We start from the raw sequence: 13,781 nt of genomic DNA, 5'->3' as shown, positions 1-13,781 counted from the left end.
GTCCCCTGAGGCTGGGAGTGTTCGTCTCAGGGTTACTGTTTCTTCCTCTTTAACAGAACCCCCCAGGAACTCCAGTGTGCTCCCAGGTGACTTTAGTCTGGAGATAATGAGGCAAAAGTGGAGTACTTGGTGGGAGGTGTTTGCCGAGCGGAGAGGACTGAGGTGCTCTAGACTCATTTCGGTCTGTCTGTGCCATGTCTCCAGGGTTCTCCCCGGTGCACAAGAACATGCCCACCGTGGCTGGCGGCCTCCGCTGGGCACAGGAGCTGAGGCAGCGCATCCAGGGTCCTTTCAGCAACTTTGGACGCATCACACACCCGTGAGTACTGTGTTCCTGAAAGACAGGCTTGTCTTGGGCTGCTGTTCCTGCTCTAGAATCTGAGTGTTGTAGAAATGCAACCTGCTTAACGAAGGCCAGAAAATCATCTTCCTTTCTTTCCATTTCCAGCAAGGGATTAGACACCTATTGGCAAAGCAGTCATGATATTGATGCATTTGGACTGAAGGGCAGGGCCCTTGGTGTTAAGTGCTGTAACTGGCTGACTCATTTTGCTCTGGGGGATTCATTTCTGGAGGACAGTGAGCCAGGGATTTTAAGCTCTGTGGAGTTCTTCCACACGTCTCCCTTTGACATCATGTCTCCTTGCTGCTGAGGCCACTGGAAAATAATGAAGCCCAGTGTTTCCTCAAGTGCAGTATGAGGTCTCTGTCCATCGGGATAACTCTGGGAAACCTGTTAAAGATGCACATTCCAGGGCCTCACCTGTCACTGGCTGAATCTGAATCTGGTGTGGGCTGTGAACCTGCCCCTTCAGCAAGCTCCTCCTGTGATTCTGACAGTGACCAGGTTTGGAAACCCTCAGCTTGCTTCATAGCTGAGGTTAGAAGCTGAGATAGAAGCAACTCAGCTGCTAATTGTGATGTTGTGTTTAAGACGCTGGCTGAGGAAAGGCAGTCTTTCTCTGATACCTCTTTCTAAAAGACTTAATCTTGCTGACAGCACACAGGTTTTGGAAAACACAACAGAAGGAAAGGAATCAAACTCTGGCCATTAGACTCACAGGCTTTTTGGAGTTAGGAAGAGCCTTAGAGACCCTCTGGTCTGGCCCAAGTGGGAAGACTCAACACCATCAGAGGCCAGACAAATGGATGGCCAGGATGGGGTCTGCAGGGGGCCACCAGCACCCCACTCCAGCATTGCCAAGCAGAAAAGCAGACCCAATGTGAGCAATCTCCTGACTGTTGGAGATAAGCTGGAAACTGGATTTTACAGTTGGATATCCAATTTTCCAATGATCAAGGATTCCATTTTTTCTCAAACTCTGTGCAGAACTAACAAAGCATGCCTGTGAGGCAGGTCTGCCCAGCGGGTGACCCATTTGCAGCATCTGCTTGGGTGTGGGCGAGATCTTTATTTTCAGATGAAGAAATGGAGGAAATGAAGAGAGAAGGGAGGTGACTTGCCCAAGGTCCTAGAGACAGCCAAAGAAAGAACTGGAAGAAATGCCTGATTCTCCAGGCTCCTAATCCAGAATGCTTCCCGGGGACCCCCCAGCCCTGGAAGTTTGGCGGGGAGTAGATCTGAGCCCTCATGCATCTCAATCACGCAGCAGAAGGGAGAAGATAGGTGAATGGGATGGGGAGGGGTGCCAGGGCTGCCCCTAGAATGTGGACTGCCGCAGCTGTCACAGGTCTGGTTCCCAGGAAGCAGACCTATGATGTGTGTGCAGGAATTTATAGAGATCCTTTCAGGAACAGCACTCATGAAGAAGGGAGGGGAAACAGATCGGGCAGAGAAAGAAGTTGAGCTGCTGAGCTGCAAGAAAGTTGCAATGGGGGCCTCAGCCGGTCCTCCAGGGAGTTTGGGCCCTTCAGAGCTGTTCTGCCTCTGTACCCCTACATCAGCTGGTTGGATGTGGGCTTTCCTGGGGAGGGGCGTGACCTTTGGGTGAGGCAGCTCTCTTTGGCCAAGGCTGCTCCCAAAGAGGGAGGCAGCGGTACTTCTGCAGCAGCCGACACTCCTGGCTGGAGGGGACAGGGCGAGGCAGGGGTTGAAGCAGGAAGGTTTGGAGGTGTACCAGGGCCTGGTCCCAAGAGGCGATCTGGAAGGCACACAACAGAGACCTCTATAATTCCCGTGAAAACTCCCCCTTGTTTTAAAAATGAATTCAAATGTGTATTATGGGCCGGGCATGGTGGCTCACACCTGTAATCCCAGCACTTTGGGAGGCTGAGGCGGGTGGATCACCTGAGGTCAGGAGTTTGCAATCATCCTGGCCAACATGGTGAAACCCATCTCTACTAAAAATACAAACAATTAGCCAGGTGTGGTGGGGGCGGGGGCGGGGGCGGGGGGGGGGCGCCTGTAATCCCAGCTACTCAGGACGCTGAGGCAGGAGAATCGCTTGAACCTGGGAGGCAGAGGTTGCAGTGAGCCGAGATTGCGCCATTGCACTCCAGCCTGGGCGACAAGAGCGAAACTCCATCTCAAAAGAAAAAAAAAAAATGTGTATTCTATTCTATAATAGGTATTGATTGGTTATTGAAAATGTTTTAGATTCCTCACCATGAAGTGACATGGGAACTGCAGGAATTTCACTGTGCTTATTCCTGTGACTTCCCAGACCCACTCGGCCACACGCCCATGTGAGAAGCCTCACTCTGCTCTGGCCTCATTCTTTTCTAGATACAAAACTGAGACCCGGTGTTGGGGCCTGTGGGGCTTGTGGAAATCACACAGCTTGGCAAGGGAAAGCGCCCATTCGGGCTGGAGCATATTCTACCTCTCCTTGCTGCCTGGCAGATGCATCTGCTCTTTCATCACAAACGTGGACTGAGTAATCAGGGGGGAAAAAGAACGCCAGCAAATTCATTGCTTTCTCTGCAGGCGCTAGGGCTTCTGTGGAAAGCTCGAGGGATCTGGTGAAGAAATCCTATGTTGGTTTAAAGAGCAGATGGATTTTAAGGAATCTCTGCAGTAAGCTGCCTCGTTTTGCCAGCAGGTCAAATAGAAACAAACCACCACATAGTTAGTGTGAAGATTTTGAAGAATTAAAGATACTTCACCAATTTCTTCCAGGACTGGACTTTCATTAGTGTTGCAGGAAGTGTCAAAACCAGTTGAGGGTAACCGTACCTCGAGCCACACTCTCTTCCGTGGTCCTTAGCATTCCTGCAGAAGCCTCCATTTGTGTGTGTGTGTGCACACTTGTGTTTACACATGTTATATGTACGTCCATGTGCACTTTCATGTATGTGTATTACATGTGCACATGTTTCAGGGGTAAGAGCTGGGAGGGACCCTCATGTAAAAACGTGAAGAACTGGTAGTGTTTCGGATCGCGTGTTCTAGATGGATTTCAGAAAAGGGGAAACATATATATTTAAATATATTAAAAACATGTTAATATATCTGTACCTATATAGATATTTACCTGGCATATAGTGTTATAGACAATCATGTATCACTTCACAATGGGGTTATGTTCTGAGAAATATATCCTTAGGCAATTTCATCATTATGTGAACATCATAGAGTGTATTTACACAAACCTATGTCTATGGTCTAGAGTATTGTTCCTAGGCTACAAATGCCCTATGGTCTAGCTTAGCCTAGGAGCAATACGCTCTATGATCAACATGCTCTATGATCAATATGCTCTATGATCAATACATTCTATGATCAATACGCTCTATGGCCTAGCTTAGCCTATGATTAATACACTCTATGATCAATACACTCTATGGTCCAGTGTATTGCTCCCAGGCTACAAACCTGTGCAGCGAGTGACTCTCCTGAGTATTGCAGGCAATTGTAGCACTATACTAAGTGTTTGTGTATCTAAACATACCTGAACATAGAAAAAGTACAGCAAAAAATAAGGTATAAAAGATTTAAAAAATGGTACACTTGTGTAGGACACTTACCATGAATGGAGCTCACAGGACTGGAAGTTGCTGTAGGTGAGTCAGCGAGTGGGTGGTGAGTGAATGTGAAGGCCTAGGACATTACTGTACACTTTTATACGATTGGCAGCACAGTAGGTTTGTTTACACCAGCATCACCACAGCCATGGGAGTAATGCGTTGCACCATGTCAACAGGCAATAGGAATTTTTCAGCGTCATTAAAATCTTACGGGACCGCAGTCATATATGTGTATATATGTTAACCAAAATGCCATTATGTGGTGCATGACTGTATATAACATTGATGGTCTTAAATACAGAAAATTACAGCACCTAGAATTTTTTCATATCTCAATTTCCCTTTTATTCAGATTTTTGAAGGACCTCACATACCTTGTGCGTGACTGGCTCAGCTAGGTGAGGGTGCTGGTGGAGCTGCGGGCAGGAAAGGTTATGAGAGCTCTGACACTTGCGGAGCTGCCTGCGTTTCAGGAAGTGCAGATGCCCTCTAGTGGCCAGAGTAAGATGTTCGGGAAGAAGAAAGGCTCTTTCAGGGCTGTTTGGAAACGAGCCAAGGAGCTATTCACGCTCTTCTTTGGAGACTGCAGTTTGTTCCTCGGATTATTACTTTAACTTCTTCTAATTCTGTGTCACTTTTTCTCTTTTGTACGAGTAGTTGCATGGAATCTGCAGAAGGAAAGCGAATGAAACAAAAATATGAAGATATGCTGTCATTGCTAGAAAAGTAAGCAACTTCTGGCATTGCGTGGGTCTGCAGATTGCACAGCCTCCATGCTGCCTTTTGCAGCTCCGAGTTTGTGCAGATTCCTCAGTGGCTCCGAAGTATCACTCTATGTTTTATGTTATAACCACGATATTTGTGAGTACAGTATTTCCGGGTTGCACACACACAGGGTATCTGGGGAATTCAGCTGTATTCTGGAAATAAATACTTTTCCAGTGTAGTTTTGCTGGGAGTGTGAACTAGAGCTAGGAGTGGGGTGCTACTCATGGAACTCCGAGACGGGTGTCACGGAAAATTGCAACAGCTGCTTACTCAGCAGAAAGCAACAGTGCATGCTGCACAAAGAGACAATAAGTTTTAAAAAGTACTTCCTGCATCATTTTATTGAGAAAGCATAAGAGTGAAAATTTTATATGACTTCAAAGTTGTAACTGCTTTAAAGCTGAATAAGTCTTTCAAGGGCTTAGGGTCTAGAAACAGCCATTGTCTTGATTTCTCCTTCTGCCATTTGTTCTTTCTCCTGGTTCAGGAGGGAAGAATAGTGGCCGTTGAGATTATAATTGTGATTATGCTTAGCATTGTTCCAGACAGATTAATTAACAGCACCTCTACCTGGCAAGTAACACACATTCCACCCCTTTTACCTCCAAAATAACTTCAAGTCCATCCACTCCTCTTTGTCTCCACCACCAGCGTCTTCACAAGAGACTGGAACTTCTCCAGGCTGAACTGCTGCAGTGGCTTCCTAACAGTCCTTGCTGCCTCCAGATCTGTTCCCCTCAGTACCCACATTGTTACCAAATCCAGTAATGTCACCATAGCCACCACCAGCTGGGAGGCCTTGCGGTGGTTCTCACAGCCTCCTTAACATGACATGAAAAGTCTTCCCTGAGGTGGTTCTTGCCTCCTCGACACCACCTCCAGCCTCTGCCATGCTCTGTAGTCCTTGTTTCAAGCACACAGTTTAAAGCATGCTGTTTCTCACCTCTACCCTTTGGCTACGCCAGGAATGCTCACTCTCCCTTTGCCACCCAACCTCTGGCCATCCTCTGAGACCCAAGCAAGCATCCCTTCATCACCTCTCCTATGAAACCTTCCCTGACATTCTCCTTATTATCCCCAGCCCTCCACCTCTGCTATTAGGTGCCTGATGTCCTGTACATTTCTCTTTTTCTTTTTTGTTTTTTTGTTTTTTTTTTTTTTTTTTTTGAGACGGAGTCTTGCTCTGTCACCCAGGTTGGAGTGCAGTGGCACAATCTCGGCTCACTGCAAGCTCCGCCTCCCGGGTTCACGCCATTCTTCTGCCTCAGCCACCCGAGTAGCTGGGACTACAGGCGCCCACCACCACACCCGGCTAATTTTTTGTATTTTTCGTAGAGACAGGGTTTTACCGTGTTAGCCAGGATTGTCTCGATCTCCTGACCTTGTGATCCGCCTGCCTTGGCCTCCCAAAGTGCTGGGATTACAGGTGTGAGCCACCGAGCCCGGCTAATTTTTTTTTTGTATTTTGAGTAGAGACGGGGTTTCTCCATGTTGGTCAGGCTGGTCTCGAACTCCCGACCTCAGGTGATCCACTTGCCTCGGCCTCCTAAAGTGCTGGGATTACAGCTGTACATTTCTTTAGGATTGCAGTTGCTGCACTGTGTCAGGGTGATCTGTTGGCCTGCGATCCCCACCATTAACTGCCTTTACTGTCAGGTACTCATCCGTCATTTGTATCCCCGAAGTCCAGCACATGGTAGGTGCTTGGTCAGTGTGTCATGACTGAATGATGAACGTCCATGAGCTACGTAAAGATTAGTGTGAGAGCGAATCTTCCCCAGTAACTTCTTGCAACATTTACTGAGACTAATCACAACTTCCTTATCCCCTCAAAAGATCTCATGGGGTCTTTCTCCTCTTCTCTGATTTAAGCAATGCTACCTTTAGAAATCTGTGGCTATGGCCGGGTGCAGTGGCTCAAGCGTGTAATCCCAGCACTTTAGGAGGCCAAGGCGGGCAGATCACCTGAGGTCGGGAGTTCGAGACCAGCCTGAACAACACAGAGAAACCCCATTTCTATTAAAAATACAAAATTAGCCGGGCGTGGTGGCACATGCCTGTAATCCCAGCTACTTGGGAGGCTGAGGCAGGAGAATCACTTGAACCCGGGAGGCAGAGGTTGCAGTGAGCCGAGATCACACCATTGCACTCCAGCATGGGCAACAAGAGCGAAACTCTGTCTCAAAAAGAAAGAAAGAAATTTGTGGTTACTCGCAGAAGCTGACCCAGCCTGGCTGGGTCAATGACTAGTAGTATCTTCAATTTATGTTACAGATCATGACCAGGCACTGGCGAGCTTGGAGGGGGCTTATGAGGTGGCTATTGTCTCTGACCCTTGCAGGTATGAGACAAGACTTTATGAGGATTGGTGCCGGACAGTATCAGAGAAGTCACAGTACAATCTTTCCCAACCACTTCTAAAACGTGACCCAGAGACGAAGGAGATCACTATCAACTTTAACCCACAGGTCAGTTGGCTGACAGTAGCTCTCTTTTGGGTTCCTGAAGAGTTTCTTTGAACTCTGCTGATTTCAAAAGCGTAAAGACTTTTATTTTTTTGAGACGGAGTTTCACTCTTGTCGCCCAGGCTGGAGTGCAGTGGCGCGATCTCAGCTCACTACAACCCCTACCTCCTGGGTTCAAGTGATTCTCCTACCTCAGCCTCCCAGCACAAAGACTTTTTATAAGAACATGCAAAAGATTCTCAAAATAATTTGTACCCTGGATTTCTTTTTGGGGATGAATTCTGGGGCGTAGTGTTTTATTAAGTTGTCCATGTTCACATTTTTCACTAGGGTTGCTCAATATATTTGCTTCAATTTTGCACAACAGGAAGTACTACAAAAGATCACCAATCATTTGGTAACAAACATAGCCCACTGGGCCTACCTTGAACTTACCATGTCTGAAGGCCATTGACTAGATGCTGGAGGGCCAACCAAGTGCATATAAGACTTGGCTCCTGCCCTCAAGGAACCCACGGTCTAGTTGGGGGTCACAACCTTAACATGCAAAATTTTATCTTCACTAGATGGCATATGGTAAATCCCAGAGGAGTGGCTTTGGAAATAAGACTCTAGATTAGTGGTTCTCAACTGGTGGTGATTTTGTCCTCCTGGAAACATTTTTGTTTGTCAAGCTAGGCGGGAGTGCCAATGGCATTTAGTGGATAGATAGCAGGGATGCTGCTAAACTTCTTGCAATGCACAGGACTGTGTACCACCACAGAGTTACTTGTCAAAAATGTGAATAGTGCTGAGGTTGAGAAACTGTTTTAGATGATCAGAAGGATGGAAGACCAGTGGGGACCGTAGCAGCCACAGAAAGTTTAATGCTGGAGAAAAATGATAACTAAAGGTTAGTTGGTTTCAAAAATAATATTACTCAGGTTGAAAAAAACTGTATTGGTCACACTAAGCTAAAAGCAGTCACCTACATCTGCCTTGATGGCGTATGCTCCAGGAATGCACTATAGATTGAGCTGAAAACCAAGCTGATGGCATATTGGTGTCTTTCTAGAAAATTGCAATTTAAGTAGAACATTGCTTCCTCCTCTGCAATCAAAGTCAACAAGGAATATAGAGAATTCATGTCTTCACTTTGGCAAGACGTGAGTCTGTTTAACTTACTGAACTCCTTGGATCAATTTCATTGGCATTCACTGTGAGCAATATTGAATATTAAATGCCTAAAGAGATGAATATCTGGATTACCAAGTAGGCCACAGTTTCCATGTTGTAATATAGTAATTAAGCCCTTGAGATAAGTCCTCAGTATAAGATATATTACTATATAGTAATTAAGTCCTTGGTATATAACCATACTTGGTCATGTATTCAAGATGGACCAGCCTCTGTATACTCCAAGGACAAGGACCTTATCTGCCTTAATGTGTAACACATAGGGCACACTTTATAGATGTTTGCAGGCCATAGAAGGGAAAGGAGGGAGGAAAGAAGAAAAAGGGGGGTAGGGATAAATATTAATACCTAAACTATAATGTGAGTTGATGGGGGACAACTACAAGCTTAGCAAGTCAAAGAAGAACACGATCACCCCTTGACATACAACTTCAAGCAACGTGGCCAAAGCTGGGCTATTAAGAATGAACAGGGCCGGGCGTGGTGGCTCACACCTATAATCCCAGGACTTTGGGAGGCTGAGGCGAGTGGATCACCTGAGGTCAGGAGTTCAAGATGAGCCTGACGGACATGGAGAAACCCCATCTCTACTAAAAATACAAAAAATTAGCCAGGCGTAGTGGCACATGCCTGTAATCCCAGCTACTCAGGAGGCTGAGGCAGGAGAATTGCTTGAACCTAGGAGGTGGTGGTTGCCGTGAGCCGAGATTGCGCCATTGCACTCCAGCCTAGGCAACAAGAGCGAAACTCCATCTCAAAAAAAAAAAAAAAAGAATGAACAGTAACACACTTATCTTATTAGTCTAGAGGGACATGATCAGAAATTTGCCCCTCTGGGGACAGGATAAGAATCGTATAGGTTAATTTTTTCAAATTTATGTAAATCATTTAAATTATTTAAATGTCTTATTGGGCATTTACATCATTTTACAGTTTCATCAGTCTATATTTCATTGATTCTAGGAGGCATCTTTTTACATATTTATATCTCTGAAATTGGCATGTTTTTAGTTTAATAGACTGCATGTTTTTCTTTTTTGTTGCATATAAAATAATAGTGAATCTTACAATTGATGACATCTTAAATTGGATAAAGCATGGTATAAATAATGCTACAACAAATATCCCTAGTTTTGATTGTATGCATTCCTGATTATTTCTTTAGGATAAAAGTCCAGAAATGGAATTTCTGGGCTAACGGGCATTCACATTTTGAGACTTTTCATGTATATTATCAACTTGTTCTTTAGAAAGATGAAACTCAGTCATTTTCCTGCCAACAAGATACTGTTCATTTCTTCAAATAGTTTCCAGACTGTTGAACTAAAAGAAAAAAACTCAATGTTGTTCAATTTGCATGTATTTGATTACTAGTAAATGTGAATTTTTATCATATATTCATTACTCATGTATATTTATTCTTCTTTGAATTGCTTGTTCATGTCCTTTGCCCATTTGCTAGTGGAAGTACCCTCTCTTCCTGTGAATTTGTTAGGATACTTAGGAAATATGTGACAGATACTAAGAAATCTGCTCCAAAAATTTTGCCAGTTTAAATGGCCAAATATGTTGGCCATTTTATGTTGATATTTTATGCGCAAAAGTTTTTATGTTTTGTGGTTTTATGTTTGGAATGACTTTCTCTACTTCCCTATTATATTAATAGCCCCACATCTTTCTTTTAATTATTTTCTTTTCACTTTTTACAGTTAAATTATTAATATCTATCTTGAGCTAAAACTAGAAGACTGAGTCCATTTCCCCACAAAATGGTTAGCATTTGTCTGAATGCTGAGTAGGGTTTGCCCACTAGCAATAAAGAATTGACCCAGAGTACTGGAAGGAGAGCTAGGAGCCAGGTGTCTTCATATGATGGGGAGATAGGGAGAACCTGGGGCCATCTGTTCATCACTTGTACCTATGCCCATCAGTCCTCATGGGTTCAGACAGAAACATCAATAAATAAGGAAGGATGAAGAAGAGAGTGCCTGGAAAGCCTGTTTCATTGGACAAATCTTTCTCCTTGGCTTCTCACTTCTTCAGTTGCTGCTGAATTTGGGACCCCACAGAAGTTCAACGCAGCCTGGATGAGTTCCATTTCCTGAACCCCTAGCATGTTAAGACACAAGGAAATGCCAGCAGAGAGTTACAGAAGTTGTGGGATATTCCAAATGATTACATTGAATAACTAAAGTTTTATTATGGGCACCTCCTCTCAATCCTGCCAGTGTCTCGCTATAACTGTTTCATTTGGAGAGAATGCCAGAAGTCTGAACCTGAGGCTTCTCATGAATGTTGGTAGCCCAGGCCAGATGATTCTCCTCCTTTAGGCCACCACCCTTGGATGGGAACTGGCTGGGCTCCTATGAGCCCATCATTTCCGCAGCCACATTGTCCAAAGCGCAGAAGGCAGAGCCCTCCCCTGCTATCACACTTGTCTCTGTTCTCAGGTTTTCCTCTTCTTTATGACGTATAGATTTAGGAGCCTTGTTTCTTTCCGAGACATCTTCCTTCTGCCTGATACTTGATTTTCCTTTTCTGAGACTAGATTTAAGAAACTGATAGGAGCAGAACTTAAGAAAAGACCCAGAAGATCTTTGGGCCTCCTGGGATTGTCCAGTCCTTGACCAATGCTGCAGATTATTCATTATCACTGAACGACAGACACTTGTGTTGCTTCTTTTCTCCAGCTGATTTCAGTGCTGAAAGAAATGAGCTATCTTGAACCCAGAGAGATGAAACACATGCCTGAGACAGCAGCAGCCATGTTCTCCTCCAGGGATTTCTATCGGCAGCTTGTGGCTAATTTAGAGTTGATGGCAAATTGGTACAACAAGGTTATGAAAACTCTGCTGGAGGTGGAATTTCCATTAGTGGAGGAAGAGCTGCAAAATATTGATCTCCGCCTCAGAGCAGCAGAGGAGACTTTGAACTGGAAAACAGAAGGTAACAGGGCACCATCTGAAGTCTGACAAAAACATGGAGATTCGAGGATCTAATAAAGTTCATAGAACCTCCAATTATTCCCTGGTAATCTTATTTGGGGTTGAAACATAAGTCTGTCTTCTCCTTTGACACATATCCAAGCAGAGAAGGCAAGAAGGGTTGGTATTCCTTTTTTTCCTTTTCTATGGATATAGTTGATAAATTTAGAAAACCTTGCTGCCATGCACGTTGGGAGGCTCAGAAGTTGCATGAGATCTCCTACAGTCTCCAGCATATATTGGGTCCTCCATGAGTGACAGCTCTTACTATATTATCTTTGTTATTTAATTTTCTTAAGTAGATTGTAAGCATCTTAAAGCAGTATGCATTGACTTCTCTGGTATCTCTCAATTCAATACACTTTTCATTGGCTGATTAATACGCGCAGGGTACTGTGTGACAAATTAGAGAGATTTGAGGTGTATGGGACATGGTCTCTACCCTCAAAGAGCTCACATTTAGTGGGGACAACAGACAGATATACAACATAACTTATACAGAGCCATATGATGACTTTCATGAAAAGCCATCATAGAGGTAAAAATGAAGTGTGATGAATAGCAGGAGAGGGATTCACAGGAGGGAATCAAAGGAGAGGGAGATTAATTCGAATTAGGGTCCTCAGAAGTGTTAAAGTTTGAAAAAAAAAGATTATAGTTGATTCATGAAAGTCTTAGAATGCCATATTAAACAAGTTAGAACTTTATTTCATATACAAGAGGAAAAGACATTTTCAAAATTTAACACGATGAAAGTGCTTAAAACATTAAAAGAAAGATTAACCCAAATAAGGTCATCAAGTCTCACTGGTGTTTGGATATAAAATTGCATTCCCTAGCAGCTGTACCAACTTTTGTGTGCTTGGTAAGTAAGCATTACCTCTTTCTCTTCCTCCATAATCAGGATTATGGTAAGGGTAGGCTTTTTTTTTTTTTTTTTTTTTTTTTTTTTTTTTTTGAGACAGAGTCTTGCTCTGTCACCCAGGCTGGAGTGCAGTGGCACAATCTCGGCTCACTGCAAGTTCTGCCTCCCGGGTTCACGCCATTCTCCTGCCTCAGCCTCCCGAGTAGCTGGGACTACAGGCACCCACCACCCCACCCGGCTAATTTTTTGTATTTTTAGTAGAGACGGGGTTTCACCGTGTTAGCCAGGATGGTCTCGATCTCCTGACCTCGTGATCCGCCCGCCTCAGCCTCCCAAAGTGCTGGGATTACAGGCATGACCCACCGTGCCCGGCCAGGGTTGGCTTTTTAATACAACTAGGAGGGAGAATATTCTGACGATAATGAAGTTACCTGTGTAGAAAGGTCTTATAACACTCGCAAGTATTAAATCCCTATCTTTCATAGCAACTAGCCCTTTAGCTATGCCACTGCAGGCTATTTCAATTAATTATGTTTCTTTTGGGGAACAGGCATTTGTGATTATGTCACTGAAATCACCAGTAGTATTCATGATCTTGAACAAAGAATTCAGAAAACTAAAGACAATGTGGAAGAGATCCAAAACATCATGAAAACATGGGTGACTCCAATATTTAAGAGAAAAGATGGAAAAAGGGAATCCCTTCTTTCTCTGGATGATCGGCATGATCGAATGGAAAAATATTACAATCTCATCAAGGAATCTGGCCTTAAGATCCATGCCCTTGTTCAGGTAATAACCCAGCCACTCAGGTGCACATACTACAAGTTTAGGGAAAGCATCAAAAAGTGTGTTTGGATGAATAAGTGATTAGGACAATCAATAAGTGCAGTGTCTTCCGAAGACAAGGATAGAAGTTTAGGCTGATAGCAAAAGACTAAAGCTAATAGACTGGGCAAATGAAAAGTTGCATTTTGGTATCAATGTGTTGAAATTATTACTATCTTCATGGTGACAACACTTAATTGTCACATGACTTCAGTCTCACACCTACCCCCAAGGGAACAGAAGAAGATGACAAGGGCAAAATCCCAAATTATCCACTGTAGTAACCATCCCCATCCCAGCTTGCCCACACAACATATTGTGGTCCTCCAGCATCATCCTTATAACCCGGCTCCGTAGAGCCTAAAGAAATGAAAGACTACCATGGTATCCCTAACTGTGTGTGATAAGAGGAAAAAATGCAGAGTGCTACACTTCATGCTGTAAAGCTCTGCCCTGCATTAGTGGTCAGGGAAACTTTACGTCCCATCGTCAAAGACTGAAGCTTCCTTTTGAACAACGGGAAAGGATTATAAATGGCCACCAGCTCCAGCCCTACGCAAGTAGCTATAGGGCCATGTCTGACAAGTTGACTCCTGTGGAAAGTCACAAGTGAATCACAGTTGTTATCTGTGGATTTTCTGTGGTTTGAAGCACAATAAAAATGTTGAGCCTTAAGCACTAATGATTACCAGAATTAAGATAAGTATCCCAATTTTGTCTTTGAGAGTAAAGAGCTGCTCAAGTTGAAGAGTCCCTCAAGTTGATTTA

At 44.1% G+C, this 13,781-nt stretch overlaps 1 protein-coding gene across 2 annotated transcripts in view; it reads left to right on the top strand.

The window, feature by feature from the left end:
• Positions 1-13,781, top strand: part of DNAH9 (dynein axonemal heavy chain 9) — a 377,141-nt gene that overhangs the window by 45,051 nt on the left and 318,309 nt on the right. For both annotated transcript variants that reach the window (XM_063799007.1, XM_016932363.4), the window contains 5 exons: positions 205-319; positions 4,585-4,653; positions 7,037-7,163; positions 11,027-11,282; positions 12,736-12,977. In XM_063799007.1, the coding sequence (XP_063655077.1) occupies positions 205-319; positions 4,585-4,653; positions 7,037-7,163; positions 11,027-11,282; positions 12,736-12,977 (809 nt within the window). The remainder of the gene's footprint in view (positions 1-204; positions 320-4,584; positions 4,654-7,036; positions 7,164-11,026; positions 11,283-12,735; positions 12,978-13,781) is intronic.

Source organism: Pan troglodytes, chromosome 19, assembly GCF_028858775.2.
Source record: "Pan troglodytes isolate AG18354 chromosome 19, NHGRI_mPanTro3-v2.0_pri, whole genome shotgun sequence".
NCBI classification, from domain to species: Eukaryota; Metazoa; Chordata; class Mammalia; order Primates; family Hominidae; genus Pan; species Pan troglodytes.
The sequence above is the reverse complement of the archived record's forward strand: the minus strand, read 5'-3'. Positions and strand labels throughout refer to the sequence as shown.